A 26,730-nucleotide genomic window follows, 5' to 3' on the forward strand; every position below is an offset into this window, starting at 1 on the left:
TAAAACCTTCAATAATTAGTTTAAACAAGGTAAATAACTCTCACTAACTTTATTTAAGTCAATTTAAACATATAGCCTTTATGGACCAAATGTTATATCTAAAAACAGACTCTAACCTTTAAAAATCTTAAAAGAGGAAAAGAAAAGAAGATTAGGGCTTTGGAAACTTATCTTTTGTGTTTGCTAATCTCAAAATGCTCCAAAATGCTCTAGGAAGTAAGCTCTAACAGTGCTCTCAAGCTTTCTTCATCTCTCTTGCCTTTCCTTCTCACTTCTCTTATGTTTTTTGAGTTGATTCATGACTTATCACTACTTGAATTTGGCTGTTTGCCACACCATGTAACATAGAGAGGGTTCTCTATGTGTTATGGCATGTCATGCCACTACACACTACTCATGTGTCGTGGCATTTGGCACATAATCATTTTTTTTTGAGGTCTAGGTAACCCAACTTTGCCTTAGACCCAAATCTAAGGCTGAAAATACAATTCAAAAATTCATCAGTCCTTTCTGATCACATAACATATTAATTTTACTTAATAACCCCTAATTAGTTTGATTAACAGGTGGCTAGTTTTTAGAATGTTATAGGCACAAAAAAAATAATTTGAAACTGATGGTGTTGGGAGTTAAAGAATTAAAAAGATACTTTATAAAATTAAAGATTCAAACTGAAATCTTATATGAAGTTAAAGGGTTAAAAGTATAATTTAGCCAAAAATAAAAATATGAGTAAAAAGGGTACAATATATCCATACATGTATTTTGGATAATTTAAATGATTTTCATGTAACATTTATATTTAAAGAAGGATATTTTTTTCAATATATGTGATTTAATGGTTAACTAACAGTTGAATAGATAAAAATAAAATTTTAAAAGCAGAATAAAAATTTGTATTAATAACTATTGATTTTATGAGAGGTTCACATGAATTTTAAAAATAGAGAGGATGTATCTATAATTAAAGTAAATTAAAATAGATGTGATATCATTGTATTTTACTCAAAATTTAATATACAGTAATAAAAATATCCCAATAAATAAGAATATTATATATAAGAAAGAAAAATTTCATATGAGAGACAAGAGGAATGATATCTTATTTTTAATATTAAATAAAAAATTTTAAATGGATCTTATATTTACGACCGGTATATAAAATTGTAATTTTGTAAGTGTGATGACTTAAAAAACCAACATTTAACAATATATATCATTCGAAAAATGTCTTTGTCAGAGGCATGATCTTGATTTATGAAAAATATTAGTTAAATTAGACTTTTTTTAGCGACTTCATTTCATAATGCATCAACTGAATAGGATGATGATAACACATCGATATCAAATGTGAGTGTGACTCGGTAAATGCCATAAATCAGAGATATTTGTCGCAAAATTTGAATTTACAATTATTTAAGTCCACAAGTATTTTTGATGAATTAATGTTAATCAATTGATTTTATTCACAATTCCAAATACCAATAGTTTAGAAATTTGGTATTTACAATTGGATTTACTCAAAAATATCATTTTATCAACTGAGGATATTATAATTATTAAATTTGGTGTTTATATTTTTATTTAAGTTGACAATTCATTTAACCAATTTATAATTATATTTTTCCAAATCGAACTGTCTTTCCACCCCTAGACATCACGTAGAGCAATTATCATTATCAATGGAGAGAATTGTCACTTACAAAAGCGACATGCCGGTTCCACCTTTTCTTCATGAAGTTCATTTACACAATCTCAATCAACAAATAGTACTCTCTATTTAGAAATATAAGTTTTTGTTTTAATTTTTTTCATAAAATTTTAATCCAGTTATTTATTTCGTCCCATTATACTTCAACGTCTAATTTTTATGTAGCATTTATCGGCACACTTATTTTTTAAAATTTTTATTAATATAAAAATAAATTATAGGCACATAAAAAATATAATAATTTCAAAATATTTATATTTTGAAACCCAAAGAATATTTCGGAAAAAACAAATATTATCATTTTTTAGAAATATTATTACTATTTATGGCACACATGTAACTAGTAGTTTTGTTCTTCTTTTTCTTCTTAAAAAAAAAAAAGTAGCTTTTCTTTCTTTTTGTATCTAAAGCATAAATATTTAATATTAAATTTCGTGAAGATAGGCTTAGGCAGCTGGCGCATATCACTTACTCTTTCCAAAATCCAAACTAACATAGAGCATTTTTTTAAAAAATTTTACTTAATTTAAAATATATATTATTGAATAATTTTTATAATTATTTTTAATTATATTTTTATTTTATTTTATTATTTATTTTTAAAAAATGATACATTAGAATTATAATTATTATTGTTAAAATATTTATATAAGATATTTAATGAGGGTAAAATTAAAAATATATAAATTTTTTTAAAAAATTAAAGTTTCAATTAAATTTTCTTAAAAACCTTAAATTTGTTATCACTATCCTATGTTTTGATGCAGAAAAGTATTATTTTTTTTTGTTTAAAAATGTAAGATATTTTTAATTAAATCTCACCTTCAATAAAATACTCCTTCCGTCTCAAATTACAGGGCACTTTTGAGAGAATTTTTTTATCCTAAAATATAAGACACTTTGGATATATTAAGGTTTCATTAAATGCACCAATTATAATATTAACCTTTTTTATAATTAATTTTCATCCCCTTTCTTTTTAATGCATTAAATGATGGGTATTTTTAAAAATTTATATTTATATTTTGAAAAGATAAAGTTATTAAGTGTATTTAATGAAATTTATTGGTAAGTGAGATTTTGTCTAAAAGTGTCCTATAATTTGGGATAGAGGGAGTACTTATTTATTTTTAAAATAACCTTATCTTTTTTTATTTACCCCTATTAAATACTTTATAATAAATATAAAATCATTCATCCATAAAAAAAGTAATAATTGTATCTCGAAAGATTAAAAATATCTTATATTTTTAAATATTAATTTTTTAAAAAATATTTTTATTTTTAATAGAGGAAGTATTTATTACCCATCTTCGTATATTTCAATTTCAATTTTTTAAAAAATTCTAAATTTTATTATCCTTTTCTAAATTTCTGCAATGATTCTCATTATTTGTTTGAGAGAAAAAGTTCTGATTATTTTATCTTAATCTAAACCTTAATATCTGGAAAAATCCTCCTCGAATTTTGATTATAAAATCTTGCGTTCGAAGATGTGCCACGTTTCAAAGATGAAAGCTGGCGAAGGATCAACCGTCCGATCTGACATGAGATGGGTCCACGCGGAGAGGAGCTATAAATAGGTCGAGACTCGAAGACATATGGTATGGTAGGGTATGGTATATAAATCCTGTGGGAAGGCAGAATTCCCATTCCTTGGTTCGCACGAAGAGGGAGACACAGAGTCTGACTTCAGAATTTAGATATTCGGAGTTTGGTGGGAAAAGTGAACGGAGAGGAATCTCTGGATTCCAACTCTTTCGACGGTGGTTATGCTGCTTGCCGTTCAGGTTCTCTTTGCACCTTGTTTGGCTTTGTCGTTACTTGATCTTCCTTTTTTGGCTCTTTTGTCTCGGCGTTTCCGATCGGATCCGATATAAATTGGATAGTCTCTTTTTGTTTCTGTGATTGGCTCGGCTCTAATCTAATGATCGTTCTCCTGGAAAACTTTAAATCGTCGTTCGTTTGCTTCTCGTTTATGAAAAATTTTGTCGAGCTCGATGGGTTGCATCTGAGAAGCGACTGTCGTTTGATTGTGCATCAAGCAATTTATTTGCCTGTCGAGGAGTTTTATCGCGGTTGATTTTTTTTTTTTGTCTTTTCGTAATGTTTAAGGGTCGAATTTGGGAGTCTGTGCTTCTTGGTGTATTTTTTCCTCACCGATAGGGGTTTTTTCTTGGGATTTTGTTGGATATTTTATTTGTCGTTAATTATATTATTGCATTTACTCCTGAATTTTGCTACTCTGATTGGCCTCGTGTTTGCTGTGCAATATCGTGTTATAATTGGCACGTGATGCTGGTTGCAGCTTGGACTGTTCTAATTTGGCTTAATCCAATACTTCTAATATCTTTCCTGGTTGCAATTTGCAAACTTAGATTATTCAGGTTTTTAGCATGTGCTACAAGCGTTTGCTGCATACATAATTCAAAACATTGATATCTCTTCTGAAGTTTTTATGCTGGAGATTTTTATTTCAGATTTTGGCTTACCTGATCCTGGTATGCTGATAACTTGCATTTCTTGACTAGCTAAGCTTCAAGTTTAGCCCTAAATTTCTAACTTCATGGTCAGCAACAGCGAATAGTATTTCCAATGCCATAGCCTATTATTTTTGATATATTTTTGTCAGAAATTTGGCAGTATGCAGCATGAAGAAGACATTGAAATTATAAGTTTGAGTTCGTTACTAAACTTTTCACTTTTGCCTTTTTACAGGGTGCCCTTGATTTGAATTTTGAAGGTCTTGTTTTCTCGTTCAAGATATGGAGACAATTTCTGTTTGGCCAAATTGCTACCATTATCGTTTGCTTTCTTTCCAAGAAGTGCATGATTGGCATATCTTTGTCCTTGTAGATTTTCTTCTGGTTTCCTTTGTTAATTGCACCTAGGGTTCTGTTCCTCTTGGATGATCACCACTGGGTACGTTATGCTAGTTTCTTCTGAGACAGGTGCTCCATCTTTAGTGCACCTGTGCAAGTAAGCGCTTGTTCTTCTTCTTTTGCTAAATTCAATATGAGAAATGTTTGTTAATAAATGTTCCCTTGGAACAGTGCATTGATGACCGAAAATCCAGTTAAAACATCTCGCAAATCTTCAATGGGGGTAAGACAATTTTCATGAACCACTTTCAATGAGAACAACTATAATCTTTTTTAATCTACTAAATTTAATTAGATCTTTTCTCTCTTCGTTAGGGCTGAAGTCTGTAGATTTCTGACTGAATGTTGGATGCTTCCTCCATGTCAACTACTGGATAAGCAGTTGCATTGAATCAGTGTGCCCTATTATCAATTTGTAATTAATTCGTTTTTGCTTGTGGTGGATATTGGTGGTGAACAAATATCAGTTACCTGAAGGCTCTGAAACAATTCATATTAGTTTTGAAGTAGCTATTACTGGAGTTCTCATGTCTTGGGTCGGTGGCATTTTGTAATGATCAATGTTGTTGCCTTGGTCACTCATTTTGGTTAGACTTGGGAAGTGGTAATATGATCTATAGTTCTTGTTCATCACTGCCACCTGCATCCTGCTACCCTTATGAAGCCATAGGTCTATCAATCAATAAGGCTGTGCAGCCCTTCCATCTGAAAGCTTCTGTTTTTGAGCCTTCCTATGCCTTGACAGAAAATTGATGGTGGTTCTTGCTGGAACAGCACCTATCTGTTGATACTCAGTAGACTTTCTCAGCATCGTCTGCGAGAGATACATTATATTATCTTGTGTGTTTTCTTATATCTTTTGAATAAAGAAAGGGCTGCTTTGCATTCCTAGCGAATAATGGAGAGGTAATCATCTGTTCTGAAGGTTATTTATTTTTCCTTGTTTCCTATTGACTCGTACTCATTTTGTTCCTTGGGGAGTGATCACAGGTACAAGTTAATCAAGGAAGTTGGTGATGGAGCATTTGGGAGTGTCTGGAGAGCTATTTATAAGCAAACTGGTGAAGTTGTAAGGGTGGTTAGCATGTTAAAAATTGCTATATCCTAAGCTATGCTCTATGTAGCTCTTGACAAGTTATTTGAAATTACAGGTTGCAATCAAGAAAATGAAGAAGAAATATTACTCTTGGGAGGAGTGTGTAAATCTGAGAGAGGTCAAGGTGATTACGTGTTCATCTTGCATAATTTATAGTTGCCTTGTTATATGCTTCTAATTTTTCCTCCGTTGGTTATATTCTTCCATATATACTTAAAAAACTTTTTCATCTTGTTGTAGTCATTGAGGAGAATGAATCACCCTAATATTGTGAAGCTGAAGGAAGTTATTCGAGAATGTGACATTCTATACTTTGTTTTTGAGTACATGGTAGGTGGCAATTTCTTTTGGCATAATGATAGGCACGTGTAAGTTCTAAAACTAACCAAGGTACCATTTGGGGAATGCAGGAATACAGCCTGTATCAACTCATGAAAGACAGGTCTAAGCTGTTTTCTGAAGATGAAGTTAGAAATTGGTGTTTTCAAATTTTCCAAAGTCTTGCTTACATGCACCAGCATGGATATTTTCACCGTGACCTGAAGCCAGGTAATTCTGTGGGTGCAGGCTTGGAAAAGTACATCTTGATATAGAATGTAGAGTTTCCTGTGTGGTCTGACATGGAAATCATACAATGTTGGTGGCATTTAGTTCTCTTTTTGTATTAAATGATTGTGTGTGTTATTGGAGAGGAGTTGATAATGAATGGAACAGCCACTTTGTCATGCTTACGTAGACTAGGTTCTTAGTCTGTTGTATTTATATATATTCTGCTGTTAGTTTTGCCAGTTTTATATGATGGAGACTGTTCTTTGCAGAAAACTTGCTGGTTACCAAGGATGTTATTAAAGTTGCTGATTTTGGTCTTGCACGAGAGATCAGCTCACAACCACCCTATACCAAATATGTCTCCACACGGTGGTAGGTATCTTTATTTAATGAGTTTTTGTTTCGACTATCTGTGTATAAGGGTTTTGGTGACTTCTATGATGATGACCTCTAACTAGGTATCGAGCTCCTGAAGTGCTGCTTCAGTCCTATCTTTACGGATCTGAAGTTGGTAAGTATCTGATGCACATTTATTTTGTTGCTTTTTGCCTTGTCTGATACCAGTTCCCTTAGTGACAAGGGACAGGATGAATAATGTAAGGACATTTTGTATACTAATTTTGGTATTTTACCCCTAGATATGTGGGCCATGGGTGCTATTATGGCTGAACTCTTCACTCTCCGTCCTCTTTTTCCTGGTGCCAGGTATTTTGCTTCTCTCTCTCTCTCCATTGCTTCCTCTGAGTTCTTTTTGTTGCTTGGAGGTTTCAAAATTTTTCCCTGTTGTGGGAAATAAGGTTTTTCTTTGCTTCTAATCTTCATATGAGTTTTCCACATATTTTATATGAGGTGATTTCTGAGTGAAGCAATCTGTATACCGAGTTTCCGTGGGAAATAAACACGTCTTAATGGCTTTGTATACAGTGAACCAGATGAGATCTACAAAATATGCAGTGTGATTGGCAGTCCAACCATTGAGTCATGGGCTGATGGGCTTAAACTTGCAAGGGATATCAACTATCAGTTTCCAGAGGTTTGCTTTAATTTGATTCATGCAATCTTTTTTAGCAAGCTTTTGGAGACTTCACTAATTCATGTGCCACTAATTATTTTATAATTTCTGTAATTTTAGTGGTAGATGTTTTATGCTAATATTGTGCATCCTTAAGCTAGGAAGTGTCTTCCACTAATTATTGTTATCATCTGCCTTCACCATGAATCATTGCAGTTTGCTGGTGTACATCTTTCTGTTCTAATCCCCTCTGCAAGCGCTGATGCTATTGACCTCATGACAGTAAGTAGCTCACCTCTATGCTAAAGACATTTCAATTATATCTACCTTCCATATGACGGAATGTGATGTATTTTTCCTGTTCCTTTCATGCAATATTGCAATCTATTTAGGCGCTTTGCTCATGGGATCCTTGCAAGAGGCCAACGGCTTATGAGGCCCTTCAGCACCCATTCTTTCAGGTGAGTTTTTAATTACGCATTGCGGATAACATTTATGTCTTTATCCTTACCTATTCCCTATGATTTTTCTGTTGTGCTGGTAATTCTTAGGCTCTCATTGTTCTTGTAGAGTTGCTTTTATATTCCTCCTTCCCTCCGCACCAAGGCAATTGCCAGAACACCTCCATCTGGTTCGTATTATTGTATTTGTAGTCTTGTTGGGTAGTTCAGGGTTTCTTGATATTCAAATTATAGGGAATACTAAGTGTCCTAGTTACCACAGCTGGAGCACGGGGATCAGTGTATCGGCATGATGTTAAGAGATATTCAAGTGCTTTATCTAATTCGAAGATAACCAATAATTTTTCTCCCTCGAAATCACATCCTCCTTTAGCTGCAGGTGACCGCTTGATTTTAGTTTTTTCTAGGTTATTTTTGCTAGGAATAATCATGTGCATGTACTGAACTTGCGGAGATTCTCATCTAGTGGTGACTGTTCTTTCAGGTGTGCAACGCAAGCTGGATCTGACAAATGAGGTGAATTCTGCTGTTATGTATCTCAGTCGTGTCTATTCTACCTTGGGATAGCTCTGTTTCTTACACCTGTCCATTGATTTCTGTCAAGCTATTTATTTCCAACAGATGCGTTTTGTCACGCATGACATCAACATAGGATAGGTTCCTGTAATATGGTGAAGCCATCGTTTGTTGGAAATTTCAACTTGTCTAAAATGTGGTGGTCATCTGTAAACTTTGGGTTATGGGATAAATCAAGGCTAGTTACATGCTATGCTATGCTTTTAACAGTCGTGGCTGGCATGCATCTCTGGACCTTGGTGCTGACCTGTTCCTGTTAAATCTTCTATCTTATTCTTCTGTGTAATGCCAACAAATTCTTGATTGTACAGAAGGTTGGAAACAAGACTGATAAGGCCTTGAAGAAACAACCGAAATATAGACCTCCCGGGAAGGACAGCCCAAGTAAGCAAGCATGTTAATATTAGTTGTTTCGTTAGGTATGAGAGTATGTGTGTGTTGTTTAATGATATGAAAAGTTAATGTTGGGTTTGCAGCGTCTATGAACAAGGGGAGGACAGTGCGTGGGGTTTCAGAAACAGCTGAGAAGTTTGCGAACATGAGTGTTGAAGTCCGTAGACAGTCTATGGGACAAGCTCGACGGCCTCCTGCAATGAAAGCAGGAGTGCAGTGGGGTTCGGAATCTAGAAACTTGCTGGCGAGGCCTGCTCAAGTTGTTTCTACTGGAAGAACTTTTCCTAGGAAAGTTGCTGGATGACAAGTACCAACCTAGTGATCTTCCTTCCATGTCAAATATGTTCTTAATGCTCCTCCAGAGTCCAGTATAGCTTTGCTATTAACTTTTTAATACTTCTGCGTTTGTTTTGTGTTTGATCGTTTGTATCCCTTATGTGGTGGGACGTAACCTGTGCGTTGCTGATTCGCTACTTTGTTTATTGTCTCATGTATTGAACGAGTTTTTATGAATAAATAGCACGCATTTATTTAGTTTCGTTTCCGATAACTCGAAGGCGAACCGTCCCGTTGAATTTTCCGAAAGCGTACGATTTTAGTTTCAGATTTACCTTGTCACTTTTTGAATAATTTTCAAGGTCGTCTTTGGATTGGGTGGATTTGGAGTAGTGAGGTTTACAAGTTCGAAAGTCTCTCATCAGTAATCAAAAGGATAGTCTCTTTTTATAGACTAGTGCACATTGATATTTTATTTGAGATCAAGGGTTTTGACAGGTAATGGGCTAAGTGAAATGCCATAAAGTAGATTCCCATTCATTTGTTCTCACATCTTGTTATCCGGTTGACACACTCCATTTTTAATAAGTGATGTCAAAATTGTGTTTTATAATTTTGTTCAAGACTCTTGAGTAAAAAAGATGATATTGGAAAACACGTGGTGTGCGCACATTTGAAGTTTAAAAATGAAACTAATCTTTGTTGATGTTACAAGATTTGAAGCCTGAAAAATTGGGCTAATCATGCTTGTTTATGTTGTTTTAGATATGGGGAGATTGTGAATTCATATTTGGTGAGGAGATTGTCAGGGTATTCAAGTTTATATGAATTCGAGTTAATATGGAAAGTCATATTAAGATAGAATTAAATTTACTTAGTAATATATAATAATATTTGTTCTATCTCCACTAGTTTTAGGGCTGACGTTCCTCTTTTCTAACAAGTCACTATACTAAAACCAAAGCTAACATAATTTTTGGCAATGTTGAAAGCCTATAATTATATACACATTTAAAATGTAAAATGTACTAACCTGGCTGTAGTAGAGATTTATGTGTGTTATACCATTTAAAGCTTGAAATTAGACTAAATTTGAAAGAACAAGGTTTGCATCATTTTTTATATGAGGAGCTTATGAACTTATACTTGAGAGAGACATGTTAGGATATTCAAGTATTAGTACACTTAAGTTGGTATGAGAAATTTTTTTATTATTTAAAACTGTATTTAAACTTGTAAATTTCAGTTTTGATATTTTGAATTAAGATATATCTTCCTCTACTTTTAATTGCCAATTTTTTCTCTTTTTCATCTTCAAGCATTCACTCTTTATTATCAACAAGGAATATCAAAATTACATTTCACTTGAAACCTTTATAAGAAAGATAATGTTAAAAACTTATAATCATGCATATATTTGAAGATTAAAATAGGATTGGCCTTAACTGCAACAATGACTTGTGCCTACTACATCATTTAAAGTCTGAAAATTAAACTAGCCCTAATTGCACTTATATGAATTTGGTGCTTGTGACATCTTTAATGTGAGGAGATTAATGTCTACACTTGAGGAAGAAATTATTATATTATCCAAGTATAAGTGCATTTAAGTCAATGTAAAAAGTTTTATATTTAATAAAAATTAGTTTTAATAACTAATATATAATAAGATGAAAAAAACACAAATTTTTTAAAATTGATTTAAGATATAGTCTCCTTTCACAACGTTCCCGACTGCCCCTTCCTAACAAGGGGCGATAAAGATAAGCAATCGGTCGAGCATACAAAATAGCATGTCAGTTATATTTTATAATATGATGTAACCATGTATAACAACTCAAAGTAAATACAAGAGGTGGTGCAGCAGCCACGACACTTTGCGCATGAGAGGGGGAAAAAATTAATAAATAGAAACAATCAATGAAGTCAAAGCAACTACCGTGACAAAATAATCCCAGAGGAAAAGGAAACAAAAAAAAAAAAAAAGATGGGGAGAAAGGAAATATACTGAAATGAACTATCAGAACTGCCCATCCCACAATGGTGAGTAGTTGTCTTGTCACCCATATTGACCAGTGAGTCACCACAAAAATGATCTGAAGTCTCATATGAGTATAACAGTGGTAATAAATAATGCCGCCTTGCACCGAAAAAAAAAAAAACAAAAAAACAAAACTGAGAAGGCCGTTGGACGGTCCATTGCTTACGCGTTAATATTTGTTGGTGGTGCAGAGCAGTGGAAGGGCAGGCCAGTTCTGTATCCACTCCAAAGTGTGGAGTTATATCGTTAGGGTTGAGTGGCAAACAAAATTGAGAATAATTTCAACTGTAATATTTTTGTTTGATGAAGGCTTCTTCAATCAAAGGTACTGTTCTTGTATTCTCTCCCTGTTCTCTTCCCACCATGTCTTTGCATTTACTTCTCCAAATCTTTCCCGACTGCCCACAAGTGAAACAGAGTCAATAATCTATATACTGGGTTTGCCTAATTTTTAACAGGCTAACCATATGTAACAGAATAGCATCATATATTTTTGTTACTAAAAAGTATTGAACACGTTTCTGAAGATATACAAATCAAGCAATAAGAGGAAATTTTCATGTGAACTAGAAACCTATGTTGATCGCTAAAGTTTATCTTGGTTCAAATGGCAGAATTTAAGGACATTAATCTGGAAACATGAAGTCTAGGAGCTTATGATTTCACTTCACCATACAGAAGAAGTTTCTAGGATCATCATCGGTTAAGGTTTTAACAAACATATATAAATTAAAACAAGACATGGATTGCGTTACCTGAACCTGACACGTCGGAGCTCCCTGGTACCGTCAGCTAATTGTCGGATTGTAATGTAGACCCCGGGCTCGTCTTCCTCAATCCATTCTGCCTCCATGTCACCGGCATTACTGACAGAAGGTTCATTTACAGAATCAGTAGTTGGGCGAGGTGGTTCCATGGATGATCCCGCTTGGAACTGGTGGCCAACAGCCTGATCAAAATGGTCAGAAGGGAAGTGTCCTCTGTATCCCGAGGGTCTATAGTGATGCCGCGGTGTCCACTCCTTGCTCTCTCGTGCAGATCCTAATCTTGTATAAGAAGAATCTCTTGCCTGTATCCATGTTGTTAAAAGATTCATTTGTAAGATATTAATATTATTTTTTGAGGTTGAACTCTGAAGTAATCTTCTATCTTTGTCACTGTTCTTTAGTTAAAATTAAATTTCAACACAATAGTAAGTATATTAAAGATCTCAGTAATAGTTTTACCCCAAAAAAAAATTCAAGATTACAATAATAGACTCTGCGTTGTTCTCAAATTATCTAGTTAAAATATTTAGTTTAAATTTTTTAAAAAAATTTGATAATAAGCAGTTACGAAAATTTATTTAGTTTTGTCTCAGAGTAAAATAATTTATCTTCACTAAATAAGCAAAATGATGATCCTATCCAAAAAAAAAAAGGAAAATGATAATGTAAGAAGGAGCTAATTTACCTCATCATCAGCCCTCGAGGGAGTTTGAAAAGCTTGTCGATTGAATCTTTGGACGTTATAGAGCTCCATGATCCGGTCGTAATTCTCACCCCACCATCTCTGAGCTTGCCATTTATTGAACATCTCTCGGCTTCAAGTTCAAATGCGAAGTATTGTCAGTCTGAGCTCGTACACCATAATTATGTCTCAACAACTAAAAAATTTTGTTTGGATTAAGAGCTTTTTTGAAGGTTCCCAATTCTAAGTTCATCGTAATTGAACAGGGAGTCAATATACTCAATGTCAGCATACTCTTCCAGTCCACTACTATGAAGCATTTGATCTAATTGCTGCAATTATCTACATTTGAACACATCCATCAAAAGCATCAACAAAGGACATTATAGCCTTATGGGAAACTTTGAAACTTACCACTATAAACTTTAGAGGGTTTCATTAAGTAAGCAATGACAACATTTTATTTTATTCTATTCTTGGTATCCAATATCAGTGTCACATGACTAATTTTGATTGCTATTGTTGCTCCATATAAAGTACTCCCTCCGTTTCAATTGGTAGGAAAAAAAAATTATCTCACATAATTTAAAAAAAATTAGTTAACTATATTAATTAAATTTAAAAATAAAATACTTAAACTAAAATACTCTTCATTAATTGTGCTAATCAAGTTTTCATTAATTATTTCTTAAAATTGTGAATAATGAAATTATAAAAAGTAATTTAAGAAATTTTTAATAAATGCTTACTGAAAAATATAATTTTATTTATATAAAAAAATAAGTTAACAGTGATAGTTTTTCTTTTAAATGAAAATGAGGGAGTACCAAATATGCAACTGAAAACAAAAGCCTAGCCTTTATATATAATTGACCCTACCTGAAGCGAATTCTTTTGAGATCATTCCCTCCATCAGGAAGAGACACAAAGGTGATGTGAACACCAGGTTCCACCTGAGCCATCCACTCCTTGGGTTCGTCCTCGTCCTCTAAAACTACATCACATGATTGTGCTGATACTGTTGAGTCGCGTCCGGCCCCAACAAATCTGGGGTCAGATCTACCACCGGGGTAACGGGAGCTTGTAAAGTCCCATGCAGGGGTTGAACTTGAACTTGCACCTCCAATGTAGGGATATGGAACCCCTTCAGATATAGTATCAAAGTCTGGAAAAGGTCTCTGCCCTTTCTTGTAGCTAGGGGACCCTGTGCAGGGTTTGCATTGCTTAATGAACATATCTTTTAACTGTACATTCACAATAAAAAACGCACATTAACATCTATGAATTCAAAGCATTGTTATAAGGAATAGAACAATAAAATTAGTTCGTTAGCGAAGAAAACTTATTTCGATTATATCTGAGGTTATACAATATTGTATATAAGGTGTATTCAGGCATAGATCGGATATTGGTGCAATTAGTAGCGTCTTTCATCCTGCTGATAATGGGCATTTTAAGATATTGGTAATCACATATTATTACCAACAGTAGTTAATTAGTTATTATCACTCAACATTAAAACATTACCAACACATTGCAGAGATGTTTACCGGCAGGATACTTAACTCATATCAGCATGCAAAGATGTTACTAATAACAGAGCGCAATATATATAAACTTAATTTGTCAATATCAAGTTTTTTAAATAAGCAAAACAAGAAGCGTTTGACCATAAAAGCTATTATCGAAAAAAAATTCACAAACAAATATATCATATATTTAGAAAATTTTTGGTCTTATAATATATCATTCTCAGGAGGATGATCACACAATGACTTTCAAAATCTTCCAAAGATGATGCCCAGGTACCCAAACATTTGAAACACCAAAATTTGTCTCAAATCAAATGCCATATACATGACTTCTACCGAAGCCTGAGTAAAAGTACCTTCACATATCCACCTTTTACAGTTCTTCTAACTTTAGCATGATGGAATTACTATTCTAGTGGGGACCGGTCTTCTTTTTAATTCCTATCATGCTGATATGCCAAGGCTTTCCGAATACCTGAGTGAGAGTCCTTTCCCCATCTCTTAACAGTGTAGATTCGCCTATAAATATTCTTTTCTTTTCTATTTTATCTCGAAAATGATTCTCTCAATCAATATTGGTATGTAGATCAAGGCAAAAAGTAAAGAGAGTAGAGAAACGATTTTTTATTTTCCAGAAGAGGAAATGATAATCATGCAATCAAACTATCAAATCGTATAAGCATATTGCTGATCAGAATTTGACCGAAAGAAGGAATAAAAAACTGAGGCATGGACACATGGTGATGGTACACAGGAAAGGAGTGGGGAAACCGCCTTGGAAGTTCTGAAAGAGAAAAGTGTATTTGAATAAAAATAGATGGAGATTGGAGTCTAAGGTTTCAGGCTAACTGGCTCACACCATTTTCAAAGCATCACGCGAAACCTTTACAGCTAGAGTATGTACTCGTCTAGATGTTACAAATGGATGACATCATCCCGTAATGTGAAGTCTTAAAGGAGCCTCCTTTGAGTCTTCGACACCATGTACTCTAACGGTAAGGTAAGCATTTTCTAATTGTTGAACCCTCTCAGTTCTCACCAATTTATAGCCAATTGTTAGTTGCCAAACTATGTTGCTTAATCATAAAATGCTTCCCGGCAAAATCTCTACCCCGACCATTTCAAGACAACTAATCAGCGTATTGACATGACGCGGATCAGAGATGATCATGCAGCAATTGTAAATAGACAAATACAAAGATAGTTTTTAGAAATATAGTGCCTTATATAGTGATCGATCAAAGTAGAAGTTACCATTATGCCCAGATATTTTTATGCCTTATAACTATCCAGGTTTGGCTTTTCGCTGATGTAAGTTTCTTTCTTTTCTATTAACGCCTGCGCGTGTGTGCGCGCTCATAAGCTTTTGACAACAAAGGGTCGACAAGAATTCAAGGATGGGCCACACCAAGGATACGCATTTAGCAGATTCTTCTGTGCATTGCATCTTTTATCAACAGATCAATTGCTGAATATGAAATATGTTCCCACTACTATTCTTCTCCTTTAATATAAGAAAAATTGACCAAAAATCGAAATTTCTTTTGAAATGCAAACAGAGCTAAGAATTGATGAAAAAGAGGAGGGAGGAAAAGCTACTGCCCGGTTAAATTTACTCCAACTTTATTAGCCTATTGTAAATGTGTAGCGGTGGAAAATAATCATTTCACACAGTTATTTAGCACTTTGCCCCGTTCAATACCAAGTTAGCGGTGTGATTTCTAACTCAAACATGCCTCTGAAAAAAGCTTCATTGGCCCAAGATAGTCATAACATAACGGGTCTCATGGCGCTAAATAATCTTGAACTTAACGAATAAAAAAACCATCATAAGGAAGCAGATCAAAAGGAAAAAAAAAAAAAAAAACAGGACAGGGAAGTGGACCATCCCTCAACAACAATGGGCCTAACGAGATACGTCATCTGTAGAACCGAAACAATTTACTCCCCACCCAAAACAGCGCCCTGTATTTTTGGGTAGAATAAAAAAAGGAGATTCAGGTGGAAATTTTAATTTATATATAATTTAAAAGTACTAAAAACTGGCTTTCTTAATTTTTATTAAAAAGAACTTTATATTTTGTTCTCTAGGATGGATTTTACATGACAATATAGGTATCCGTGGATATAAAAGATTCCAAGAATGGTCCCCGCTAAATCAGGGCCTTAATGGGGTTATCGTTTCCAGAAGTTCCGAAACCAAAAAGCAAACATTGTAGCTGAAGGGGAGAGGGTGGGGGTAGAGGGGAAGGGGGAAAAGAGAGAGAGGAACTAAGAACCTGCGCCGTCAGGCCTTTGACGGCCTCTTTCGTACTGGGCGTGCCACTGTCACGTCCACCTTCTTCTTCTTCCCTGTCATCCGTCGTTTGCTTCGTACATGCTATGCACGTAAACATCTTTACTCGCTATCCCCTTTTTGTTTCTGCCCAAAAATTAAATTCGGTGAATAAAAAAATTTGAACTGTCTAATTACCGCTCCACCTTCAAGTTTTGGTCTAATTAACAAAAAAAAATCACGTTAAAAAACTGAATATAATTAGAACAATTTGGGTATCAGGGGCGAATTCGATTGGCGGACGAAGTCACACTTTTTCTTTAATAAAACAGTGATAGGCAATGGCGATAGTTAGGTTGCAAAAAAAAAGAGCACCAAAATAAAGAAATCCCAGCTACAACCAAGTTCGAATGAAAAGAAAAGACAATGGAGTTATAATATTATATATGGTCAGGGCGAAACAAAATAGTCCTAGCAAAAGAGGAAAAAGGAAAAAGCATTATTCAACGAGGCTCGGGATCCGAGCAGAATGAAAGCAATCTCTAAAACCCAAAAGAATGAATGGCAATTGAAAACGGGTCTACTCAATAATTAAAAGTAGAAAGAAACAGAATGGGACAAGGGTTCTTCAAGCAGGTGTTGTTAGAGTGACCAAGGATACTATGTGCCCGCTTTAGCCTGCACAAATCGAAATCAAGAACCAAAGCGTGTCCAAGCGGACCAAGCCGAAGTTTCTGACACCATGCACCAACCCAAAAACCCCAATTAAAAAAATACACACTAATTTGTCCCCTGGACTCTCTCTTTTTCTTTTATGTATGGATCATTAATCACATCAATCCCCATTCTCCGAGATATCCAAATGAGAGAGAAACTGATACGTATTTCTATTATTAAAGAGTTGTGATATGACCAATGTTCTGTGCTTTTGGGGATTGAGAAACACAAAAATGGGTTGGGAAATCAAAGTATGTCGGAGGACGAAAGCAATGAGATGAATAAAATAAGAACTCGGAAATTGGAATCCTGTTTGGCATTTGGTTTCTAAGAGTAGAATGTAGTAGTCATTGCCAATTTGCCATTCCAAAATGACTTACCAAGCAAAACCTAAACTGCTTTTTGCACTCAAATGTTTCAGAGACCCGAGGCACAGCCACAAGGAGACTAATGAATCTTTCTTTCGGTATGGTGGTTTCACATATGCTTCAACTTCATCATCTACACCGCAACTCGATTTCTCACATTCGTTTGCAAAACCACCAGTAGAAGAGCTCTGGTAAACGAAAATGAAAATTTAAAAGAGAGCGTCACAACAATATCTAATATAGTTACGTTAATGCTAAATCACTCCATGGATTTAAACAGTTGGGATCCGAAATTGAGTTAAATGCTAAAACAAACACACATGGAGGAGAAAGACGGCTTACGACTAACACTCTTTTTCCTAAACAGATTGATAAGCTTACCTCCTAAGAATTTCTTCTCGTAGGAACAAGCTCCGAATTCATTTGAGTTTATCATCGGCTCTTCATTCCTCCATCTCCAAACAGAGCAGAATCGTGAAAATTCATCGCCACCTTTTTCTAGTGAGAACGTTAAAGCTCCAAATTCCTCCAACGCCACTGAGTAAACTCAGGGGAGGAGGAAATGCAATTTCCTTCGCGCACTGAATTTCAGCTGCGACTGAACCTCCCAAAAAGATCTTCAGGAAACAGAGGAATCTGCTCAGGAATCAACACAGGCAATACAAAATTCAGCGATGAATGGATTAGGCGGCATTTAGTTTGCGAAATCTGGAAAGAATCGGATACGAAATTGAGATTTAATGGCAGAAAGAGAGAGCTCAAACATGGGGAAATCGCAGACGAGGGAAAGAAATCGTTTGAGATCGTCGTATTTATATGGAGGAGGAAGAGGTTAACGACGTGTGATTTCACCGTTATATAACGGAAAATGGTTCGTGTCCGTGAGTGAGAAACCGTTAAGATGGGAGGGAATTTACAGAGCCTGTGGTCTCAAGCAAATAAGACATTTGGGGCCCACATGTCCTGGTCAGGTGGCCACGTGGCATCTTGTTACTGGCTTTGATGTTATTTGAGTTGATGATTGGGTCATTTTATATTTACGCTAAACTATGATCTTTTTCCTATTAAAATATTAGATAATTGGTTGCTATAAATTTTAAATTAAAGTGTTTTGGCCAATGATTGAAGTTTTTTGGGTTGAGTTAGTGTAAATTCAACGTCCTAATATATAATACTAATTTTAAAATTGAAACTATATGAATATACACACGCATGAGAAATAGAAGTGTTTAGTAAGTTTCTTTCATTTTGATATAAATCCATTACAAAACGTCTAATTGATTTGATTTAGTTATATTTTTATATTCATATTCATATTTATATTTTAGTTTATATGCAAAAGTCAATGATGTACCAAAAATATCCTTCAAGTAAGTACAGAGCGAGATTTCATTCTCTCTATCATTCTCGTTGCTGGTTATGCAAAGAGCCAAGAGAGTTCGTTTTTTTGGTTTTCGATGTAAAGTGATGTGTTTTGTAACCTAAATAAGTTTAAAAGCATTCATATATAATAATTAATGATTAATACATAATAGAAAACCAGACCAGACATCAATAGATTTACCTTTAACTTTCTTAAACAAATAATATTCCCTTCATCATATTTTATAAGAAATTTTCTGATTAATTAAATTAAAAATATTAATTAAATTAACTAAATATAACTTAGAATTTTATTTTTTTAAATAAATATTTTCTCTATTTAAAAATATAAGACATTTTTAATTGAATATTAACCCTCAATAAAATAGTTATTTATTTTCAAACTAACCTTATCTTTTTATATTTATTTCTATTTAATAGAGTGTTTCATCCTAAAATAAATATAAAATAATTTATTCAATAGGGACACTTTAAAAAATAATAATAATTACACCTTAAGAGACTAAAAATATTTTACATTTTTTAACATTCAACATTTCAAAAATTATCTTATATTTTTTAACAGATGAAGTATACGCTTTTACAAACATCCTTCATTTAATGAGAGATACAAAGAAATAAAGATAATTAAAGAGTGAAATAATCAGGAGTGATTTTTAAATAAGCTTTATTAATTAATCATTATTTTTCAAAACATTTTATTATGAAACATACATAAGTCATCCAAAAGAATATCTTATACTTCCTTTATTGAAAAATATAAGATATTTTAAATTGAATCCTATCTCTCAATAAATTAGTTAATTGCCTTTAAATCAATACCATCTTTTCATAAATTATCCTTATTTAATAATGTGTTTTATTTAAAAATATCTATAAAATGATTTATTTATTGAGGGAAATTTTGGGAGAAACACATTAATTACATTTTAAAATACTAAAAAGCCTTACATTTTTTTAACATACAGCTCTTAAAAACTTGTATTTTTTTAACAGAGGGAGTTAAATGAGGAAAAATGAGTACAATAATTAAGATTGTTGTATATTCAAATTATAGATATGCAAAGGTGATATGATGTTTTACCAAGATTTCTTATACATACTCAGTCCAAACAAGATTTCTATCATCTTTCATTATTGTTTCCTTTGAGTTGTTTGAAGGTGCTTGAGAATTAATAGACACTCCTTCTGTTTTTAGATATAAGAGAAACTATCACATGTTTCTTTGTTTTTAATTGGAAGCAAAACTACAAATTTTAAAAAGCATTAATTATATTTTTTTATTTAAATAGTCCCTCATAAATGGATAGTATCATTAAATTAAAGGGGGGAAATAAACATTAATTATAAAAGATATTTTAGTCCAAACATTTCAATTTCAAACATAGTTATTAAAACTAATTAATTTTTTTAAACTGAATGAGTTGATTGAAACTCTTTTGCATTTGAAAACGTAGGAAATGCAGGGCATAGAATTAATCAATTAATACTATTGTAAATATATAAGGTACTATCTCCCAGCAACAATCATTACTTGTTTAACGATACTAAGTGTGAGACACTTATATATGTATGAGTGGGTTGATCAAAACCTAAACACGCGTGATTCTGCAATGTACAATAAAGACGATCGATCAAGAGAGAAAAGAAGAAGACGACATTGCTTAAATGTTAAGCTTTTTAATCTATGACTCTTTTAGAGTCGAGAGACAATAAGTTTGCATGTACGAGAAGCTACACCGTGCATGCATATGCTACACCGAATTAACCTATAGATACCTATATACCTACCTACTACCTATATAAAATAACAAAGCTTACCTTAACCTTCCTACCCATGATCGATCACATTTATTCTAAACCCAATCACTTACATATAAGCTTTTTAGCGATCCTTTTCATAAAAGTTTTCAATTGTCTTAATTGTCTCATCTTCTACTTTCTTTACCACCACACATGCTTCTTCCTTATATATTCGTCTCTGAAATCCCCCATTCGTCCCCAAGTGCTTTTCCAGTTCATTCCATGATCGTTTTTCCACTTCTGATACCAACTTGGTTCCAAAAAGCTCTCATTCCATGATCACATATATATAATCTTAGTTCCGTTCCCTTATGATTGAAGTACCAAGGATATATTTTTTTGGACAGAATCAAATGTGACGAGGTCTTAGAAAAGGTTTCGTCCAATGAATAGCAAAGTCCCAGACGGTCCCTAATTTATCTAACTACACTCTAGCTCTGTCCTGCTATATACACAGTGCAACACTATTCCCTCAGAGTGTGAAAATCAAATTAAATATGTTAAAAAGTTGCAAATCATTCTTTTCATCATGTCGATATGATCCGTCGTAAAAGTTGCAGACTGGCCGGTTCCGTTGGATCTTTAATTTCCAGCTGATGTGAAAACATTTGTAAATACTGCATATATATACGTTAATACGTTATAATGTAACTCTGACGTGTGCAATATATTTAAAAACTTGTTATGATTTTGTAGAAAACAATTAATGGTGAATTGGCATGGTGGGCAAGTGATGTGCTTTAACTTTAACCCACTGCTATTTTTGTCCTCTGGCTTTATTCCTGGGGCTAACCTCTCTTTAAGCAAAGAATGCTTGGAGTAGAGGGACACCAAATTAAACCGTCCAAATAAAATAACATACTGCAAATTTCTTTCTTCTCTTTCTCTCTCTCCCTCACACACACACACTCTTAGACTGCGCAATCTTTCTGTTGTGACCTCATTTAGGGTTTTCCTCTCTCTGGCCTTGTGATGTAATCTGAAGATGGGCCTTCCACGTGTCAACATCTGGGTGGTCTGCTTTAGCTAAAGAGGCTCTCGCTAGATCTTGTTAAGGAAGAAAAGCATATGTAGTCAAGGTCCAAGTTTTGGTTTTGAATACAGTTCAAAAATTATCCGACACTTTAATTATTATCTCTGTCGTTTTTTTATCTTCTATCTATGCATGTAAAGAGAAAACACAGCCAAAACAAAAAAAAAAGTCTCTTAAAACGTCGACCAAATAAAGAGAAAAACGAAACCGCAATTTTTCAAAATAAAAGTATATGTACATCTCTCTCTCTCTCTCTCTCTCTCTCTACATCTTAAATGATATAAATCGTAATCCTACTCAAGCATAAGTCAAATACTAAGATTATGGGATAACAGTATAGGCTAAATAATTATAGTTTTTACCACGTGATTAATTAAATGGTTAATATCTATATATTGATAAACGTATAGTTCAACATATATAACCACAACATAATTAAATATATGTCAGAAGAATTAATTCCTACTTCATCATCCTGAAATATATGTTGAGAGAGCTGTATAGGATCTATATGGTTGAAGCAAGTGAGATTCAAAATGTGGTTTGAAAGCAGAGAACAAGGAAGCATGGTGGGGGATTAGACCACTTTTAACGTTAAGAATGCTGGCGAGTATTTTACAGGCGAGAGAGAGGGGGGGGGTATAATAATAATAGTATAGTTTGAAAAGTGATCATAAAGCTACTCATTCAGCGATCCTCCTACAAAGTGGAGATCTCCAATAGTGTTTCTTTCTCCATTTCCAATGCTTAGGGTTTGATAACTTTGGTTATTATGTGCGTGAGAGAGAGAGAGAGAGAGAGGTGTCTTTTGATTAAAAGAAGAGACCAACAAGTGGGCTATGAATGAAGTGTAGCCTAGTCTACGTTGCGCAATTACTGTTGAGTGAAGCTTTTTAAGTGAAACCGTACCTCTGTCTCTCTGTGCTTGAGCTGCTGCAGCTGCTAACTGCACTAATGCCATTACTGATCACTTTGCATATATAACGGTGGGAATTCTGAATTCAAACCCAACAATTTTGCCCTTTTTCTACATATATCAAGTATTAATTTAATTAGTTAGACATTAGGTCCATCCTTGAAATAGTTAATTATTCTCACATTTTAGTCTATGTGTTTTATCCTTCAAAATTGCGCACACACGCACACATGCACGCTTCCACTTCTGCATGATGTATGATTGCTAATATAATAGAACAAATACAACAGGTCCTCCCACTTTGATAATGCCAAAGCCTTGTTTCTTTCTCTTTATAACAATTAAAAAACTTAATTGATATTTTATAAATCATTTTTAAAATATTGGTACATAGTTGTTAAACTCTAGAGTTGATTGTTTGAATTTAACATTTTTAAATTTTTAACTAATAAAATCTTATCAACTCACTCATAAATTTGGAATAGATACAAATTTGAGTTTACCTTTGAATTTATCATTTTTATACTTCTAACTTATAAAATTGTGTTGACTAATTCATAAATTTAGATTAAATGCAAACTTAGTTAAAATTGTTAAGCTCATTATTTTTTTTTGACTTGAACAATTTAAATATATACTATGAAGAATTTAGTTCATAAAAGTTATAGGACTTATTTCATAACAAAAATTGAAATGCAAAAACTAATATTGATGAAAAAGAAAACAAAAATATCAAAAATAAGTTTCTCTATTTTAAAATTTTTATATTTTGTACATGGTAATTTATCAATGTGGATGGGTTTAATTTTAATAATTTGTATTTTTAATATATTTAAATTAAATTACGATCATATTTTAATAGTTATTTGTTAATAGAGGTAAATTCTTATGAATTTATGATTCAAATTTACGATAAGAGTTTACATTTTTATCATAAATTTATTTAAACTCGTAAGTTTACAACCTTGCATTGATATATAAGATGTATTCATATTTAGTCTGATAATTAAAACTTTTGGTTGTATTTATGGTAGTTTAGTTTGTTATAAATTTTATTATATATGCTAGACACATTTCTACTACATTGCATAATTAAAACTGATATAATCATATATACTCTCCAAGGCTTATAAAATTATGACTTTCTATTCATATGAAAATTAAGCCATTGCAATTTTAATTTGACTACAACTTAGTATTTTTAAAATTTTACTGACCAATGCAATCTAGTACATCAATCCTTGAATGACTGGATATTTTCTAAAAGTTCAAGGACCAACAAATTATACTAGAGTGGCTTAGTTGGACGAGTAAATTTTATAAATCGAGTTGTAATCTATTTAAAATTATAAGAAGTAAATAATTTTTTTCTTTTATAATTAGTTTAATTGAGATGTAAAATTTATAATTCACTATATAATTATGTAGCTTTAAGTAGGCACAGTTAACTTCATGGAGACTATACGTTATATCAAGTGTTAAAAAAAATTAATTTGTGAATTATAAATTTTTACTTAAAACCCGTAGCATTGTTTTTGAATACCACCATCAAATTAAACTCACCTAAAGAACTTGACTCTAGTTTTTAAATTTTGGTGAAACTTATTTATAAATAAAGATCATGTATAATGACACTCATTAATTATCTCAAGATATGTGCACTAGAAGCAAACGTTTAGAAATATAGGGTGTGCATGTTTCAATTTTTAAATACTAAATATTTAGTTTAAAACTTCTTAATTAAACGATATTAATTAGTTCTTTTTTTAATTAGAGAGGTAGGAACTTATAATATTCTAATAAGATTATAAGCTGAATTGAACAGACAACTTTCCACTTATAAGGGAGCCTACATGCTACAAGGCTATAAGATCATTGTTCTAGTGGAGGGAATCTTGAATGAATTCTTGAAGTTTTTCTTTTTTGGGCCAAATGACAAATTCTTGAAGTTTTTGGCCAAAAATACCACGTGTTACATGTCAATATATAGAAATACCACATGTTACATATCAATATTAAAAGTTGGGGATAATAAAGGAAAAGTTTAGCTTGATGGGGAAGAAGTTTTCAAACAAATTAGCTGTTAAACTGTCACTTAGTGGATGAAATTGAATGGAGAGCGAACTTATATAAAAATAAAAGCAATCCAAATGTTCATCTAGTTTTAGAATTTGGATTCTCCATGATCAGCAAAGGAGAAAAATTAATAAAAATAAAAGAAACAAACAAACAAACATGGATGTTCCTCACCTGTTCTTTAGAACAAAGCGAATCCTTCAACAGTTTGCACTTTTCTTCTTCTTCTTCTTTTCCATCCCTCTTTCCAGAGAAGAGATTTAAAGCTTAAATGTGTTTCTGTGCAAAGCCATTTGAAGAAAAGGAACTGAGTTGATGAATTGAAATCCGTATGTTAAAGCTAATTCAATTGGCTTGTTAAAGCCATATATACTCATATCTCCTTTTAAGTAAAGCTCCAATATTCCAGCCCTCCCCCACCAGCCTTCAATTAAATTATAAAACATCACATTTATGTTTATACGTAATCGCGCGTCTTCTTCAGTTTCCTCAACCAGTTTTTAAACACGCAAAGATTTATAATACAAAAGAATTCTTACAATGAAGGCGTGTTTTGAAAATATTAAGTAATATAACAAGCAGCCTTGTATGTGCATATCACATGATGTGTCATTTGAAAATGTCATGAGAAATTCATTAGTTCAAGGTTCATTTCATTATTGCTTTCTTTTCCTCAAGAAAGGATCCATAAGCTTCATAGTTCATCCTCTTTTGTTTATTATTATTATTATTACTATTTTTGACATAGATGTTTGCTGTTTTCTTCTGTCATTCTTCAGATCAAAAGTCAATTAATTTTTCTGAGATCCATTGCAATGGTTAAAAAAAAATTTTATGGGCCAGCATTCATTCATATATAGAAGTGAGCCTTTCCTCAAATGGGCCCTATCTAGAGAAAGAAGCAATCTCAAACACTTCCTATATACCCTAAGCCAGAAAAAAAAAAATTTAAAAGACCAACAGATCAACTATTTTTGCCTCCTAAAAGATTTCAATATATAGAGGCCCAATTGCAATAAACTACTAAACTTTTAATATTTTAAATGAGGAGGCAAAATTTTTGTTTTATAAATAAAAAAAATTATGTGAGTTAAGTTTTGAGAATTTATCAAAGTCAAAACATGCTTTAGACTCTAAAAGTGCTTACATAAATACATACATATTGTTTACTTATATGATCTTTACATTAATTAAAAAAATGCTAATTAAACTTAAAATTGGATAACTTTCAATTACTTGAGGATAGCCTAAGTGACAAGAATGAGGTGGGGAGCGGCTGGGGGTTGAAACTCCCAGTGCATGAAACAATGAAGTAACTTTTGCAGCTTTCTTATAATTAAGATTGAAAAATTTGGTTCGGTTTACTTGTAATTGAGATGAGATAGAAGTGGTAAGTGGTAACATATATTGAAATTAATATTCAATATAAATTATTTTAAGCTATATTTTATTTTTACTTGAGAAAATTAATCTCTTGATTCTTCAAGCTGTGACTCACTTAAAAACCAATTTCTTAAGTGTAATTTAATATAACATAGCCTCTCAAGTATAACTCAATACAATTCATTTCTTAAGCTATTGAGTCGCATAAAATTCAATCCCTAATTTGTCTGCTATTAATCAAGTTTATCCTTATCTTCAATGAATCATGGCCACATTGTTCCTTGAATTATTAACTAGCATAAAACCTTTTTGTCAACATTATGATACATATCTATGACAAAAAGACATTGATATTATTATCGAATAATATCAAAATTAATAAAAATTAAATTTTATAGTAATGTGTAAATTAGGTCATCTCTCTAAGAGAGAATAAATAAATTATTTAAATTATGATTATGAAAAGCTAAATAATGAAAGATTTTTTTATAATGAAATTAATTTAAAAAATTAAATTCAAATTAAATAAATAAAGTAAGTTCAATAAGAAAAATTATTAAGTATAAGTAGCGCAATCAATTACAATTCAATAACCTAAACTTAATCTTTTTTATCCACAAAATAAATTAAATTCATTTAATTTTATTATTTTTATTTTATTATATATTTTTTAAATTATCATTCAAAAATTAAATAAGAAATTAATTTATAGATTAATTGAAATCTCTTTTAATTTATAACCTAACAATTATTTTTGTATTAACCACACCAAAAACAAAACTTGAATAATCACCTAAA

At 32.5% G+C, this 26,730-nt stretch overlaps 2 protein-coding genes across 10 annotated transcripts; one reads left to right on the plus strand and one right to left on the minus strand.

Annotated features, from left to right (window-relative positions):
- Positions 1-3,333: 3,333 nt before the first annotated feature.
- LOC129322347 (cyclin-dependent kinase F-4-like) lies at positions 3,334-9,214 on the plus strand. Of its 8 annotated transcripts, none has more exons than XM_054968658.1 (19): positions 3,334-3,501; positions 4,430-4,690; positions 4,765-4,816; positions 4,909-5,499; positions 5,584-5,662; positions 5,745-5,813; positions 5,930-6,019; positions 6,100-6,238; positions 6,508-6,610; positions 6,697-6,749; positions 6,877-6,943; positions 7,163-7,271; positions 7,467-7,532; positions 7,643-7,711; positions 7,821-7,881; positions 7,965-8,090; positions 8,196-8,227; positions 8,599-8,671; positions 8,746-9,214. In XM_054968658.1, the coding sequence occupies exons 4-19, from the start codon at positions 5,492-5,494 to the stop codon at positions 8,982-8,984; spliced, it is 1,383 nt and encodes a 460-aa protein (XP_054824633.1). In that variant the 5' UTR covers positions 3,334-3,501; positions 4,430-4,690; positions 4,765-4,816; positions 4,909-5,491; the 3' UTR covers positions 8,985-9,214. The 8 variants fall into 8 exon arrangements, with proteins under 8 accessions (XP_054824633.1, XP_054824639.1, XP_054824636.1 ...); XM_054968664.1 differs by having other exon boundaries at positions 8,764-9,214; XM_054968661.1 differs by having other exon boundaries at positions 8,602-8,671.
- Positions 9,215-10,757: 1,543 nt separating this feature from the next.
- Positions 10,758-18,096, minus strand: LOC129323181 (protein BREVIS RADIX-like). Of its 2 annotated transcripts, XM_054969777.1 has the most exons (7): positions 17,720-18,096; positions 17,351-17,526; positions 16,258-16,400; positions 13,326-13,690; positions 12,450-12,579; positions 11,753-12,066; positions 10,758-11,395 (listed from the first exon to the last, which is right to left on the minus strand). In XM_054969777.1, exons 3-7 carry the CDS (start codon positions 16,372-16,374, stop codon positions 11,317-11,319), a joined length of 1,005 nt encoding a protein of 334 aa, XP_054825752.1. In that variant the 5' UTR covers positions 16,375-16,400; positions 17,351-17,526; positions 17,720-18,096; the 3' UTR covers positions 10,758-11,316. The 2 variants fall into 2 exon arrangements, with proteins under 2 accessions (XP_054825752.1, XP_054825753.1); XM_054969778.1 differs by lacking the exon at positions 17,351-17,526.
- Between the last annotated feature and the right edge of the window lie 8,634 nt (positions 18,097-26,730).

This window comes from Prosopis cineraria, unplaced genomic scaffold (genome assembly GCF_029017545.1).
Source record: "Prosopis cineraria cultivar Desert tree isolate PC_DT_omini unplaced genomic scaffold, ASM2901754v1 PC10, whole genome shotgun sequence".
Classification (NCBI taxonomy): domain Eukaryota; kingdom Viridiplantae; phylum Streptophyta; class Magnoliopsida; order Fabales; family Fabaceae; genus Prosopis; species Prosopis cineraria.